A 15517-nucleotide genomic window follows, 5' to 3' on the forward strand; every position below is an offset into this window, starting at 1 on the left:
TACTGGGAATGCATTGGACCTTGGGATGAGGAGAATAGGTTTTTGTTATTGAGAAGATGGCCTTTGATCTGCTTGGGACCTTGGATAGTAGAGCGGTGAAATGTGCTTTCTTTGCTTCATGTGTGGCTAGTTTGTAGTTTTGCAGCAGGTTTTTCCAGGAGGATTTGTCCTAGTCACTGAGAGTTTTGCGCCAAGTATTTTCTGCTTTCTGACTCTCCTTTTTTGTACTCTCGGGTCTTCTTTAAACCAGGGTTAAGAGAATGGTCGTGAGTTAGGTTTGCTCACCTTGACTTTTGCTAGATTCTCATAGAGTGTTTTAATGCCTGATTGCCAAGTCAGTGCCTTCTCTTCTAGGGAGTTTATGCTTAGTTGTAGTTTGGAGATGCCGCGAGAAAATGTGGTTGGATTTACTTACTTTGGGTTGAACGTAATTGTTTCCTGGGAATTTGTTCGGTCTGCTGCTTCTTTAACTCTGGTGTGCAGGCCGAATGTGATTATATAGTGGTCGGCCCAGGGGACCACGATGTTTGTCGGCGAGGATGTTTTCTGGTCAATTTGTGGACCATCTAGGACAGTGGTCTCAAACTCAAACCCTTTGCGGGGCCACATTTTGGATTTGTAGGTACTTGGAGGGCCGCAGAAAAAATAGTTAATGCCTTATTAAAGAAATGACAATTTTGCATGAGGTAAAACTCTTTATAGTTTATAAAACTTTCCTTTAACAGTTAAAAGGAAAGATATATAAATATAAAGAGTTTTACCTCATGCAAAATTGTCATTTCTTTAATAAGACATTAACTATTTTTTCTGCGGCCTTCCAAGTACTCTATTTTTTCTGCAGCACTCGCATTTAAAGTTTAATATCTTTTCTTTCTCAAAACTGGCACATTTCAATCACTAAATTGAAAATAAAATCATTTTCCTACCTTTGTTTGGTAATTTCATCAGTCTCTGGTTGCACTTTATTCTTCTGACTGTGCATCCAATACTTCTTCCCTTCTTTCAGCCTCCTCCTCCAGACCTCATTCCCTCCCCAACTTTTTCTTCCTTTCTCTGTCTGTCTTTCTCTGATTCCGTGCCCCATTTTTTGCTTTGTTTCTGGTTCCCTGTCCCCCCTCCTTCTTTCTTCTTTCCTCTGTGCCCCATTTTTTGCTTTTTTTTTGGCTCCCTGTCCCCACCCCACCTTCTTTCTTTCTTTCTTTCTTTCTTTCTTCCTTCCTTCCTGCCCTCCCCCATGCCACCGCCACCACGGAATAGGCTGCTGCCGCTATCGGTAACATGCCATCTCTCAGCTTCTCTTCTGCACAGGGCCGACCAACTCTCGCTGCCCGATGTCAATTCTAACGTCGGAAAGGACGTTCCGGGCAGCCAGGCAGCAATTGGCTAGCCAGAACGTCCTCTCGACGTCAGAATTGACGTCGGGCCACCAGAGTTGGTCGGCCCTGCAGGGAAGAGAACAGTGGACCGCCCCCCCCCTTGGTACGCCACTAGAGCAGCAGCATGTCTGGCGGCTCGTTCGTTCAAAGCCGCGGGTGGCGGCTCCTTGCGAGATCAGTGCCTGCGTCTGAAGCCTCTCTATTGTGACATCAGAGAGGCTTCCGATGCAGGAGTGGATAGCATAAGGAGCCGCCAACCCGCGGCTTTGAACGAACGAGCCGGCTGCTGCTCCAAAAGGAAGAGAATGATGCCTCCAGACCGCGGGCCGCAAATAAAACCTGGAGAACCACATGCGGCCCGTGGGCCGCGTGTTTGAGACAGTTGGTCTAGGAGAAAAATTAGGTCCAGTGTGTTTCCAGAGAAATGAGTGGGAGAGGTGACTTTTTGAGTGAATCCCAGATCTGACAGTGTTTTGATGAAATCTCGTGGGGCGCCCATGACTTCTGGGTAGTCTGCGAAGTTGAGGTCTCCTAGGACTATGATTTGTTTATGGTTTACAGACAGGTTACTTATAATGGTTAGCAGTTTGTCGAGTGCAGACATAGGAGAGGAGGGTGCTCTGTAGACTAGTATGATCGTGATTTTTTTGTCGTGCCCTATTGAGAAAACGAGGCATTCTAGATCTGGTAGTGTTATGGAGTGTATTTGGCGTGGGTTTAACTTGGACTTGACGATTGCTGCCATCCCTCCCCCTTTCTTGTTGCGACGGGAGCATGCCAGTGCTTGGTAGCCTTGACGACATAACGCACCCAAAGTGGCTCCATCGTTGTCTTTGAGCCATGTTTCCATCACTAGTAGGAGGTCCCAGTTGTACTCTGTGATGGCGTCTATGAGGACGAGGTATTTGCCATTTACGGATCTGGCATTCACTAGGGCTGCTGTGACGTTGTGTGCAATGGAGGTGTATGTGTCAGTCTTGATCTTTATGAGGTTGTGAGTATTGGTTGTTTTGGGCTTTGCACGGTAGCAGCTTAGGTCTCCATATCGGCCCTGGCCAATGATGGTGGGTATGTGGTATGCCATCACAGGGAATACGAGTGTGATGGCTAGAAGGGGGTATGGTGTATTGGACAGGAAGACCAGAAAAAGCAGTCTAAGAAAGATCTAATCTTGAGAAATTTAAATCTTTACTTAAGACATTCCTTTTCAAAGATGCCTTTCAAGTGTAAATGTCCTTTTAAGGATTTTAAATTTTTTAAAATATTTTATGAGTCCGCTTGTATTGGACTTACTTGTTTTTAACCCCACCCTTTTGTTTATACCTTTTATATCTTACTTTTTTTAAATCATTGTAGTTCTCCCCTTTTTTCCACTCATACCCGTTTGTCCAGTCGTGTATGTTATTATTTTGTCTAATCGTGTATGTTTATTTTGTTAAAGTTATGTTAAATTGTATTATCTGTTTTAACCCTATTTTAAAATGTATAACTACCTTGAAATAAATGATGAGGTGGTATATCAAATTTTTAATAAACTTGAAACTTGAACATGCCCACTTTTAAATGGCTCTTCTCCCAATCATTGCACAATTTCTTAGTTTTTTTTTTTTTTATCAGTATCAATGCCAATATAATTTGTGAAGACACTTAACTTACCATGAAGAAGTGAAATAAATCTTTCTTGTGAATGGTACAGTTTAGGAGGTGAAGAACTTATATGTACGACAAGAGCGGGACTTGGGTGTGATTGTATGTGATGATATTAAGGTTGAAAAGGTGACGGCAAAAGCTAGAAGGATGCAAGATTGCATAGGGAGAGGTATGGCCAGTAAGAAAAAGGAGGTATTGATACCCCTGTATAAGACTTTGGTGTGACCTAATTTAGAATATTGTGTACAATTCTGGAGGCTATACCTTCAAAAAGATATAAAAAGGATGGAGTCGGTCCAGAGGAAGGCTACTAAAATGGTATGTGGTCTTCATCATAAGCCGTATGGGGATAGACTTAAAGATCGCAATCTGTATACTTTGGAGGAAAGGCAGGAGAAGAGAGATATGATGAGACGTTTAAATACCTACGTAATATAAATATAGAAACATAGAAATAAACGGCAGAAAAGGGCCAAGGCCCATCCAGTCTGCCCACCTTAATGTCCCTCCCCTACCTTCGCCCTATGAATAGATCCCTCCCCTACCTTCGCCCTGTGAATAGATCCCATGTGACGATCCCATTTGGCCTTAAAATCAGGCACGCTGCTGGCCTCGATCACATGCATTGGAAGACTATTCCAGCGATCAACCACCCTTTCTGTGAAAAAGAATTTCCTGGTGTCAGCTCGTAGTTTCCCTCCCCTAATTTTCCACGGATGCCCTCTTGTTGTCGTGGGACCCTTGAAAAGGAAGATATCTTCCTCCTTCTCTATGCGGCCCGAGAGATACTTGAACGTCTCGATCATGTCCCCCCTCTCTCTGCGCTCCTCGAGAGAGTATAGCTGCAATTTGTTTAGCCGTTCCTCATATGGGAGATCCTTGAGTCCCGAGACCATCTGGGTGGCCATTCTCTGAACCGACTCCAGTCTCAGCACATCCTTGCGATAATGCGGCCTCCAGAATTGCACACAGTATTCCAGATGGGGCCTCACCATGGATCTATACAGCGGCATAATGACTTCCGGCTTTCGGCTGACGAAACCCCTGCGTATTGTAACCACCACTGTAGCCCAGGAGAGGGCTCAATATCACTCACAGTGGTAACCACAATAAAGCATTCTGACGTGTGACCCGAAATGGAGCCACCCTGCAGGACCGGATTCCAAACCGGAATCAACAAAAACAAAGTCACCAGAATTGTAATTCAAAGGAAAATAATACCATTTTATTCATTCCTTCATCAAGGTAAGAAGTCTTTCAATATAGCTGCCAAACTGGACAGAATGTTCCCAAACAGCAGCAAACAAAAATATCAAAACAAGCAAGCAAACAAACAGCCTACAATAAAGTTCTTGGCTTGCTCTCAGCAAGGATTTAGTCTCAGCTGTGCCTGAGAATTCAGCTCTCCTCAGAGCCAGTTCTGACTGCTCCCAGGCAGGCAGTTTCAAAAACACAAAAAAAAACAGTTCATGGCACTTATTCGGTAGCACTAGTGCTCAAAGTTCATTAAAGCCTCTGGCCAGTTCAATTCACTGCCAGGACAGGAGAGTGTCAGGTTTTGCAAAATAAAGCCTCTAAACAGGCTTTCAAAAATTCCCTCCCAGGGTGTTAGCAAAACCTCCTCCAAACAATTCACACTCCTAGCTAAAAAAAGAAACAAAAATAGTCCCAAACAGTAAAGTGCAAACTCAACTCACAGTTTTCAGGCTGAGGCCCAGTCCACCTGCATGGCTTCAGGAAAATCAGGAGCACCCTCGGTCAGACTTTCTTCACATTCCATGGGTTGTTCTTCTTCTGGAATCAGTAGCTCCTCAGCTTGTCCAGCCTCTAACAGCTCCATGGGTGTAGGTTGGTTGCTCCTGCTTGGTCCAGGGGACTCCCTAGGGAGAAAAGGTATAAACCTTCTCCCTAGCTGGCCTCCCTGTCTGTTCTCCACTGCTGGTTTAAGTACTCTGGGGCCACGCCCTACTCTAATCGAGTCAGCAGTGTTCCTGGGACCTCTTGGGCTCCCCCGGTGGTGACTCGGGGATAGATCACCTACCTCTTCCTCAAACACCTCAGGCTCACTCTGGTGGTCACAGGGTAAATTAGCATTCTCAGGAACCATATGCTCCTTCCTGATTCCACCCCGGGCTTTCCTTTTTACATTTTCCCCTGCCCTAACTGGGACCTTGGCAGGGAGAATACCTGGCTGGTCACAGTATGCAACCTATGACTTGTCTTGCTTTGGATGAAGCTTGCTCCACTTGATTGGCAGCCTTCATGTCCTCACTGACGATCACCCCTAGGTCACGTTCTGCTTCAGTTCTTGTTAGGATCTCTCCATTTAGGGTGTAAGTCTTGCATGGATTTTGGTTGCCCAGGTGCATAACTTTGCATTTTTTGGCATTGAAGTTGAGTTGCCAGGACCTAGACCAGCGCTCCAGTAGGAGTAGGTCGTGCATCATGTTGTCGGGCATTGAAACATCATCTATTGTGCATTTGCCCACTACATTACTTAGTTTGGCGTCATCGGCGAATAATGTTATTTTACCCCGAAGCCCTTCTGCCAAGTCCCTTATAAAGATGTTGAATAGGATTGGGCCCAAGACCGAGCCCTGTGGCACTCCACTGATCACCTCCGTCATTTCAGAGGGTGTGCCGTTCACCACCACCCTTTGAAGCCTACCTCCAAGCCAGTTCCCAACCCATTTCGTCAATGTGTCACCTAATCCTATAGAACTCATCTTGCTCAGCAACCTGCGGTGTGGTACGCTATCGAATGCTTTGCTAAAGTCCAGGTACATGATGTCCAGGGACTCCCCAATATCTAGCTTCCCCGTCACCCAGTCAAAGAAGCTGATCAGGTTGGATTGGCACGATCTCCCTTTTGTAAATCCATGTTGACGGGGATCCCGTAGATTCTCCTCATCCAGGATCTTATCCAATTGATGTTTTATTAGAGTTTCCATTAGTTTGCTCACTATCGATGTTAGACTCACTGGTCTGTAGTTTGCTGTCTCCATCTTGGAGCCTTTCTTGTGGAGTGGAATGACGTTAGCCGTCCTCCAGTCCGACGGGACGCTGCCTTTCCTAAGGGAGAGGTTGAAGAGCTTGGACAGTGGCTCCGCCAGGACATCACACAGCTCCCTTAGCACCCTGGGGTGTAGGTTGTCAGGCCCCATTGCCTTGTTAACCTTGAGCCTTGATAGCTCACTTTAGACACTGCTGGGCGTAAACTCGAAGTTACTAAACGGGTCAACTGAGTCAACCCTTGTCTGTAGCTGAGGGCCAAGTCCCGGCACTTCTCGGGTGAAGACTGAGCTGAAGTATTCATTTAATAGTTGGGCTTTTTCCGAATCCTTTTCCACATAGTCTCCATCTGGTTTCCTAAGACGTACAATCCCGCCTGAGTTTTTACTTCTGTCACTGATATACCTAAAGAAGGATTTATCTCCCTTCTTGATGATTTTTGCCAGAGACTCCTCCATGTGAAACTTAGCCTCCCTTACTGCCGTTTTGACGGCTTTTGATTTGGTCAAGTAGTCTGCTCTAGAGACCTGTTTCCCTGATTGTTTGTAAGAGATGAATGCTTTTTTCTTCTCCTTGATAAGGGCTGAGATCTCCGCAGTGAACCACTTCGGCTTATTGTTCCTTCGCCGTTTACTTACTAATTTAACATAGCGGTTTGTTGCTTCCTGTATGGTGGTTTTCAAAGTCGACCACATTTTTTCCACACTATCGGTTTCTGCTTGTCCTTGTAGCGCCTGGTGAACGAAGTCTCCCATTTCTTTGAAGTTTGTATCCTTGAATTGGAGGACCTTGGTCAGTGTGGTAGATTTAGTGAAACCTTTCCTAAGATTGAACCATACCATGTTGTGGTCACTGGAGGCCAATGTGTCGCCCACCGAGACCTCTGTGACAGGAGTTTAGTGCGCAGGAGTTTAGTCTCTTTCATTTGAAAGGAAACTGCAATGAGAAGGGCATAGGATGAAGTTAAGGAGTAATCTAAGGAAATACTTTTTTTTTTTCAGAAAGGGTGATAGATGCATGGAAGAGTCTCCCAGAAGGAGGTGGTGAAGACTGTGTCTGGATTCAAAAGGGCCTGGGATAGGCACATGGGATCTTTCTGAAAGAGATAATGGTTACTGTGGATGGGCAGACTATAGATGGGCCATTTGGCCTTTATCTGCCATCATGTTTCTGTTTCTTTGAATCCTTCATTCAAGCTCCGGGTCCTGACGTGTTTTGCATTTTGCTGCTTCAGAGAACCCTGACAGCCAGAACTGAGCTTTCAATGGACTTGACCTACACAGTCTCTAAAAAGGAATTCAAACATCAATTGAAACATTTATCTTAAAAAAAAAAATCTTCCTACATATTTAATTCCTCAACATCCAGAGAAGAGCGAACCAGAACGTGCGCAGGTAAAACTAGTCTCAGTTAGGACACTGATCTTTGACCAAAGGGCCGCTGTGTGAGCGGACTGCTGGGCACGATGGACCATCTGGTCTGACCCAGCAGCGGCAATTCTTATATTCTTATTCCATCTCATCCTACATCTAAGAAGCTTGAAAAAATTTCTAGTTAAGTATACCTTCAAGATGGTTTCTCTGGGCATCTCAATTCCTCTTATTCAAAAAGGGGACTGAGTGTTTTTGGCTCTAAAATAGTCATATGCCCATGCAGACACACCCCTATCCACTTGAAAAGTGTTGTAAAAGGAAAACCCATTACCAGGATTGTGTCTTGCCTAGTATCAGAATTGTGTGTGTTAAAAAATGTTTAACTGTAGCTGCATATGTATGTATATTGGGAGTGAGATCCAAAAACAGAACAAACCTCCCATATAGTGCAAAGGAAAGGAAAAAAACAGTGAAGATGACAAAAAGTAAAAATTCATGGAGCTGTCTACTAACTGAGGGGAACCAGAGGAGACTCTTTTGTTGCCCCGGAGCTTACCGCAGCAACTGAACTTTGCTGTGCCTTCTACGTGCTGGTGCTTGTAGCGCAGGCACTGGAAGAGACGGACCCCTGATGTCATTGGGTCCGTCTCCACCAGTTTTATTCAACACCGCTGCTGCGGCTTAGACAGGAGCTGTCTACTAACTGAGGGGAACCGGAGGAGACTCTTTTGTTGCCCCAGAGCTTACCGCAGCAGCTGAACTTTGCTGTGCCTTCTATGTGCTGGTGCTTGTAGCGCAGGCACTGGAAAAGACGGACCCCTGACGTCATTGGGTCCGTCTCCACCCGTTTAAATCAACGCCACTGCTGGAACTAAGGTCGTATAACATTTTCATATTTCTTTGATTAGCTTGAATATGGGGAAAAGGAAAATTAAGCCTAAAAGCTCAACGCCAGCTGTAACTGGCTCCATGGACAAACATCTGACATTATTAATGGATAATCCCCCAGTAGTAGCACTCAATATGAATTCTTCTATATCGGGTGCCTCAATGAGTCCCCTCGAACGAACTCCTTCCCTTCCTCCAGTATCGAGTGATAGTGGGAATACTAATCCCACTACTTCCACCAAATATGTGGTATCTTCCACTCAGATTAATAAGTTAGTTTTTACTGAAACTCCTAAGTAACTTGATTTTTCAGGTGCAGTAGAGGATCAACCACTATTGGAGGAAACGCAAGATATTACTTTGAAAGATTTGTGGTTAGGTATTGCAAGGTTGGAAGGGTTTCTCAGGTCATCAGTGAAACAAACAGTGGAATTCTCACAGTCTGTTTCTCATAAGCTTGGAAATGTGGATTCCAATCTGGGTTGTCTGGATAAAAGGTTAAAGGTGGTAGAAGCTCAATGTACTACACTTCAACCTGTCTCAGTATCTGCGGTTAAGGATTCTACATTGATACATTCTAAAATGGAAGTAATGGAAAATATATATAGAGTGAGGAATCTCCGCTTGGTTAATTTTCCAGTAACTCATTTATTATCACCTGAAATTTTGATAAGGAAATTCTTTAAAGAAATACTGGGATTACCCAATATGGAGAATTTTCCCATAAATAATTTTTATTATGTTCCTCAGAAAAAATTAGAATCTGCCCAGGAGGTGGACCATTTGGTATCAACTGAAATTAATTTGACAGAGTTTTTGAAAGATAGTCAGGATGTGATCCAGATGCGGTCCACCCTGGTAATAACATGCTTGAGAGAGATGGATAAGATGTTATTAATGAAATTATATTTTAAAAATAGATTAATGAAATTTTGTGGTGATTTGGTTAGGGTTTTTCCAGATATCTAGAGCTACTCAATCAAGGGGAAAAGAATTTATGAAATTAAAAGTCAGTTTTAGCTCTTGAGGTATCATTCTATCTAAAATTTCCGTGTAAATCCCATACAATTACAACAATTTTTAATTGCTCGAGAACAGAAATGAAGTATTATTTCTGAGGGGCGATTTTTGTTCCACTACTGAGAATAAGAGGAGAAAATGTATAACCCCTATTAAGTAAGGAATGCATCGAGATCCACGAGTGTGGATCATGAATCTATTCCTTTTCTTTACTTATAAACTTTGATTTTATTTGAAATTGTAGTATGTCTCCCCATTAATGTGGGCTTGGAAAGGAATTATGTATGGACGTGATTATGTAAGTTTAAAATTAAATGAATGCCTTTTTTTCCTTTTGTTTATTATGACAGTGTAAATGTTTGAAAAGTATTAAAAAAAAAAGTAAAAATTCATAAATTCTTTATTGAGATCTTCTCTAACCCAACACAGGTTGTGTTTCAACTACAGTGCCTGCATCAGGGGTCTGATTGTAATTTGTCCAGATGAAATATAAAGGGAACATTTAACAGCAAATTGTGAATGAATGCAATCCTATCAGTGGAATACGTATCACATGAATAGCTTGCAGTGGCGTACCTAGGGTATGTGGCACCCGGGGCCCATCATTTTTTGACACACACCCCCCCCCCCCCCCATGTAAAAAAAATTTTTTTTTTTTGCAATAACCATGAAATGGAATAAATGGTCAGAATAGAAACAGGCAGTGAAAATTTTCTTTTATTGAACCTCATATATGTAACCATTATTCCAAACATAACATAACATAAATTATGTCTAAATTGTCATGACATTAGAAGTACATATGGAGTAGTTGCAGGTGATGCTTGGGACAGTTCTGATTGTGTTAGTTCGGTTTTATGTGTTTTTTGAATAGAAGGGTTTTTATTTCTTTTTGAAGGTTTTGCAGTCTGTGGTTGATATCAATTGGTTGTAGAGTTGGGGGTCGAGTGTTGCAGCTCGAATGGCTAGGAGGTTGTCGAACAGTTTTTTTCTTTTGACGTTTTTGGTTGGAGGGTGTGTGAATGGTGCACAAGTTCTCCTATGTCTGTTTGAAGTGGATTGAATTAATTAGCTGAAGAAATTAGTTACCCCCCCATTCCACACACATTAATTCTCTTCCATTTTTGTTCCCATTATAAAAAACACTGATAAGTTCCCAGAAAAAAAATACATTAAAATAAGAAGTGAAAACAAAGGCCCCTACAGATGAGAACATAACATAAGAATAGCCTAACTGGGTCAGACCAATGGTCCATCATGCCCAGTAGCCCATTCTCATGGTAGCCAATCCAGGACACTAATACCTGGTCAAAACCCAAAGAGTAGCAACATTCCATGCTACCGATCCAGGGCAAGCAGACACTTCCCCCATGTCTTAATAACAGATTATGGACTTTTCCTCCAGGAATTTGTCCAAATCTTTCTTAAAACCAGCTACACTATCTGCTTTTACCATAACTTCTGGCCACTTCATTTTTAAGTTTAGATCTTTCCTTTCAAACAGAGACCTTGCTAGATGTCAAATACAGCACAAGGTAACTTCACATGGACTTAGCTGTGCAGGAAATGTGAATCTCCTCATACACCCACCAAATAGTGCAAAAATGTGCAAAGGTCTGTTTTTTTCTTTCAATCACTACATAGCCTAATGCCACACAAGCAGCGCTGTTACAAACATATTCTGTAGGTCAATGCTAAGGATAACAAAGTTTCCTTCCTTGGACCAGAAGGAGATAAACCACTGGAAGAGATCCCAAAACAACACCCAAAGACCCACTCAGTGTGTGAATCAGTTGAGTGGAGTGGACTAACTGGGGGGTGGAAATGGGCCCGGAGTTTGCTCAGCAGAATTTCCCAGACCACCTCTTCCTCTCAACACATTGACACGCTGCCACCATCACCACTAGGAACACCTCACTGGGTAGGCCAGCTATGCTATAAACTTTATAAAACACATTATTATATTTTCTTATAAAACACATATTTTAACTGACCTCTCTGACATCCTCAGCCTTTCCATTCACAAAAATAGAAGGAAGAAAAGTTCCCATTTCCTGCTGTCTCATGTCCCCGGCCTATACAATATTTTTTTTCTGCAGACCCTTCAAAAGTCTGACCAAATCCTCGTTTCACTTGCATTATAAAGTACTGAGGATGCCATCTCTCCCCAATCCCAGGTCCTAAAGTCTAAGACAGTAGCGCAAACTAATGCTGCCAGATACAGGAAAAAAAAATTTTGATTCGATTCAGCCCTATTGAATTGGTTTTTCAATTCGATTTTCCTGCCCAGTTGGGTGATTTTTTTCAAAACTCCTGGTGGGTTTTATAGCTTTTTCACCCCCTTTGGCTTCTCCTAACCACACTGGTGCTGTGGTGTAAATAAAATAAAGAAACAAAAAGGACTTTTCCTCTTTCTGTTAAATCCTAGCTCACGTTTGCAGTCCAACACCAGCTCTGGCAGGATACACATTTCAAATCTGACATGTTATAATCACAAAACAGAAAATAAAATTAATTTTTCTACCTTTTGTTGTCTGGTTATATTTCAAATCTTGTTGGTCCAAGGCTCTGGTTTTCTTCTGATAACTTGCTTGCCAGGGTCTCCTTCTTTCTGCATGCTAACCATCCATCTGCCAACTCTGTCCTCCCTTTCCATTTCCCTTCCCTTCCCAGGAAGTCTGGTATCTTTCCTTTTTTTCATCTCCCTCCACAGATCCACCTTTTCTTAAATACCCTTTCATCCGGCATCTCTCCCTCCTTCCCCACCATCCCAGAGTCCACCATCTCTCCCTTTCTTTTCCTAATTACCCTCCTATCCAGTATCTCTATCCCTCCTCCACACCATCCCTTGTGTCCAATTTCTCTCCCTTTCTGTTCCTTCCCTCCCTAAATCCCATGGTCCATCATCTCTCTCCCTCTCCTCTATTTTCAGACCCATTATTTCTTCCCCCCCCCAAAGTTTGGCATATGCATGTCTCTTTGAACACCCCCTTCCCTCCGTGTACTTCTAAATCATGGTCCCCCCCCCAAAGGCCTGTCCCCCCTTAAAGGTCTGCCTGTCCCACCTTGAAGGCCTGCACCCCCCTTGAAGGCCTGTCCCTTCCCCTTGTAGGCCTGTCCCCCCCTTGAAGGCCTGCCTGCCTGTCCCCCCCTTGAAGGTCTGCACCCCCCGAAGGCCTGCACCCCCCCGAAGGCCTGTCCCCCACTTGAAGGCCTGTCCCACCCCCTTGTAGCTTCTCCCCCCCCCCTTGTAGGCCTGTCCCCCCTTGAAGGCCTGCCTGCCTGCCTTTCCCCCCTTGAAGGCCTGTCCCCCCTTGAAGGCCTGCACCCCCTTGAAGGCCTGCACCACCCCCCTCGAAGGCCTGCACTCCCTTGAAGGTCTGCACCCCCCCCCCGAAGGCCTGTCCCCCACTTGAAGGCTTGTACCACCCCCTTGTAGCTTCTCCCCCCCTTGTAGGCCTGTCCCCCCCTTGAAGGCCTGCCTGCCTGCCTTTCCCCCCCTTGAAGGCCTGCACCCCCTTGAAGGACTGCACCCCCCCCCCGAAGGCCTGCACTCCCTTGAAGGTCTGCACTCCCCCGAAGGCCTGTCCCCCCCTTGAAGGCCTGTCCCCCCCCTTGAAGGCCTGTCCCCCCTTTTAAGGCCTGCCTGCCTGCCTTTCCCCCCCTTGAAGGCCTGCACCCCCCCTTGAAGGCCTGCACCCCCCCTTGAAGGCCTGCACCCCCCCTTGAAGGCCTGTCCCCCCCCCTTGTAGGCCTGTCCCCCCCCCTTGTAGGCCTGTCCCCCCCTTGAAGGCCTGCCTGCCTTTCCCCCCTTGAAGGCCTGTTCCCCCCCTTGAAGGCCTGCACCCCCCCAAAGGCCTACACCCCCCCCCGAAGGCCTGCACCCCCCTGAAGGCCTGCCTGCCCCCCCTTGAAGGCCTGCACCCCTTGAAGGTCTGCACCCCCCCCCGAAGGCCTGTCCCCCCTTGAAGGTCTGCCTGCCTACCTGTCACCCCCTCCCCCTTGAAAATTTACATGTACAGCATAGATTTTTGTGTGTGAACTTTAGGCCCCTTGGTTTTCTAAGAATATAAATAAGGAAACTCTTTAGTTTCTGGGTTTTTGCTTTTTTAAATCTGTGAAATACAGAGGCACTAAGATGGCTTCTCCAGGGCAGACCTTGCATAGCTGACTTTCTCTGTTCCTCTATGTGCAGCAGACGGGAAGATCAGAAAACCAGATCTCCTCCTCCCGTACGCTCCTCTAGTACTGCACCAACTTCCTCTCCGACGTCAGAGGCATCGCTTGCCTGCCCGCCCGCCCCACCCTGAAGGCCTGATGCCCCGACCCACCCCGAAGGACCGCTCGCCCCCCTGGCCTCCCCGCACCACCTATGAAGCAGCCGCAGCAGGATCGCGAAGTCAGCGTCAGCGATCCCTGCGCTGCTTCCTGCGCCACGGTCCCGCCCCTCCTCTAATGTCAGAGGAGGGGCGGGATCGCGGCGCAGGAAGCAGCGCAGGGATGCTGACGCTGACTTCGCGATCCTGCTGCGGGCTGCTTCACAGGTGGTGCAGGAAGGTCAGTGGGGCGAGCGGTCCTTCGGGGGTGGCGGGGGACTGAACGGCAAGGCCGGGAACACCCCCTTAGGGCTGGCACCCGGGGCGGCCCGCCCCCCCCCACCCTCCCCTAGGTACGCCACTGATAGCTTGTACTTTGCACCTTAATCCTCTGGAACAGTCCCGCTGCTATAAATAAAAGCCTCCAAAAAAAAAAAGTGCTTTGATTTATAGCAGTGGAATATAGCTGAACTGTGGTCTTTTATGAAGGTTTATCTATGTTAGTTCTGAAATAAAGCTAAAACTGAACTGAAACATCCTTTCAACCAAATTTTTTTATTGCAGGAGCGATCAGATAAGGCTGTAAAACGTTTACAGCTGATGACCCAACGTTACGAGGCTCTAGAGAAACGCCGGTGTATGGAAGTGGAGGGCTTCAAAACAGATATCAAACACCTTCGACAGAAGTTGAAGGAGGTGGAAAAACAACTCTTCAAGGTAAAGGATTATGCAAGCTGCATTCAAATATGGTAGAAAAAAAAAATTGTATCACACACTTAATTCATAAGGATGACAAGCACTATTAAGCAAAGCAATCTAATTTATCATGAAACGTCTACCAGCCAATGTTTCACCAGAGACCAATCTAACAAAATTGAAAGTGGAGAAATAAGCCTCAAACTTACATAACAGCTATCACATCAATAATACATAAACGCTGACATAAATCTTATCACTGGCATTAAAAAAACTCCACTTTCAAAACAAGACTTGTCTCACCAAACAAATTGCACTTGTGCAATAGAATAGTACTTAAGTGCAATAGGGATGGTATGCTGAACCATAGGATAATCCATCTACGTTCACGAGCATTCTGCAGAAGATGTCAATTACAGCTTTTCAACTCCTCCTCCACAGTCTCTGCTGCCCCCTTCAGTTCTTCCTTCTGTAAGTTAGCACGAAGGTGGCTTTTCAGTCTGCTCCTTTTATTTCTTTATTATTTTGCGGTTTGGGGTTTGTTGTTTTTTTTCCCTTTTTTTCAGCTTGTTTGTGGATTTTATGCCTGGCTTAAAGGGATCGCTTTGCCTACTTGAAGAGGAGCAGATGTTTGTCTGTAGCTGGCGGATGTATCCTTCGGGAACCTGTAATGCCAGCCTGCTGAAGATTTGTGGAGCTCATGATTCCAGGCTCTCAGCATTTGCTCACTTCCTTGACTTGGTCAGGAGTTTGAGCACAAGCTGTTGGGCATCAGTAAAGTTTCTTTGGAGCACTTACAGTGCCTGCTCCAGCTTCGCTTCCCTCCCTCCCCCCCTTTTTACTGTGTCGGTCACGGCCCGGGGGAAGGAATTGGCGATCAGTCCAACTAAGGTCTGACTAGCTGCCTAAAGATCTCAGTGTGCCAGCTGATGGCGGCTTGAGGCAGAGAATCCCTCAAGATCCAGCAACACTTTAAAAGAGCTGAAGCAGGCTACAGCACCATTTCCCACAAACAGAAGGCCAGAATTAGGATTAAGGTTTACAAAATCATCTGAAGAAAACAAAAAAAAAAAATTCTGTGGAGTGACGATGTTTCTAAATGGACTTTATTTGAAAGTGTCAAAGTTCCAAAGGGATACTGAAATCATCCACATAAAATAATTTCATCCACATAAAAATTAATTCA

At 45.1% G+C, this 15517-nt stretch overlaps 1 protein-coding gene across 2 annotated transcripts in view; it reads left to right on the top strand.

Moving 5' to 3' along the window:
- CCDC77 (coiled-coil domain containing 77) overlaps positions 1–15517 on the top strand; it is a 159223-nt gene that overhangs the window by 127906 nt on the left and 15800 nt on the right. For both annotated transcript variants that reach the window (XM_033952793.1, XM_033952794.1), the window contains exon 11: positions 14200–14352. In XM_033952793.1, the coding sequence (XP_033808684.1) occupies positions 14200–14352 (153 nt within the window). The remainder of the gene's footprint in view (positions 1–14199; positions 14353–15517) is intronic.

This window comes from Geotrypetes seraphini, chromosome 7 (assembly GCF_902459505.1).
Source record: "Geotrypetes seraphini chromosome 7, aGeoSer1.1, whole genome shotgun sequence".
In the NCBI taxonomy this organism is placed as follows: domain Eukaryota; kingdom Metazoa; phylum Chordata; class Amphibia; order Gymnophiona; family Dermophiidae; genus Geotrypetes; species Geotrypetes seraphini.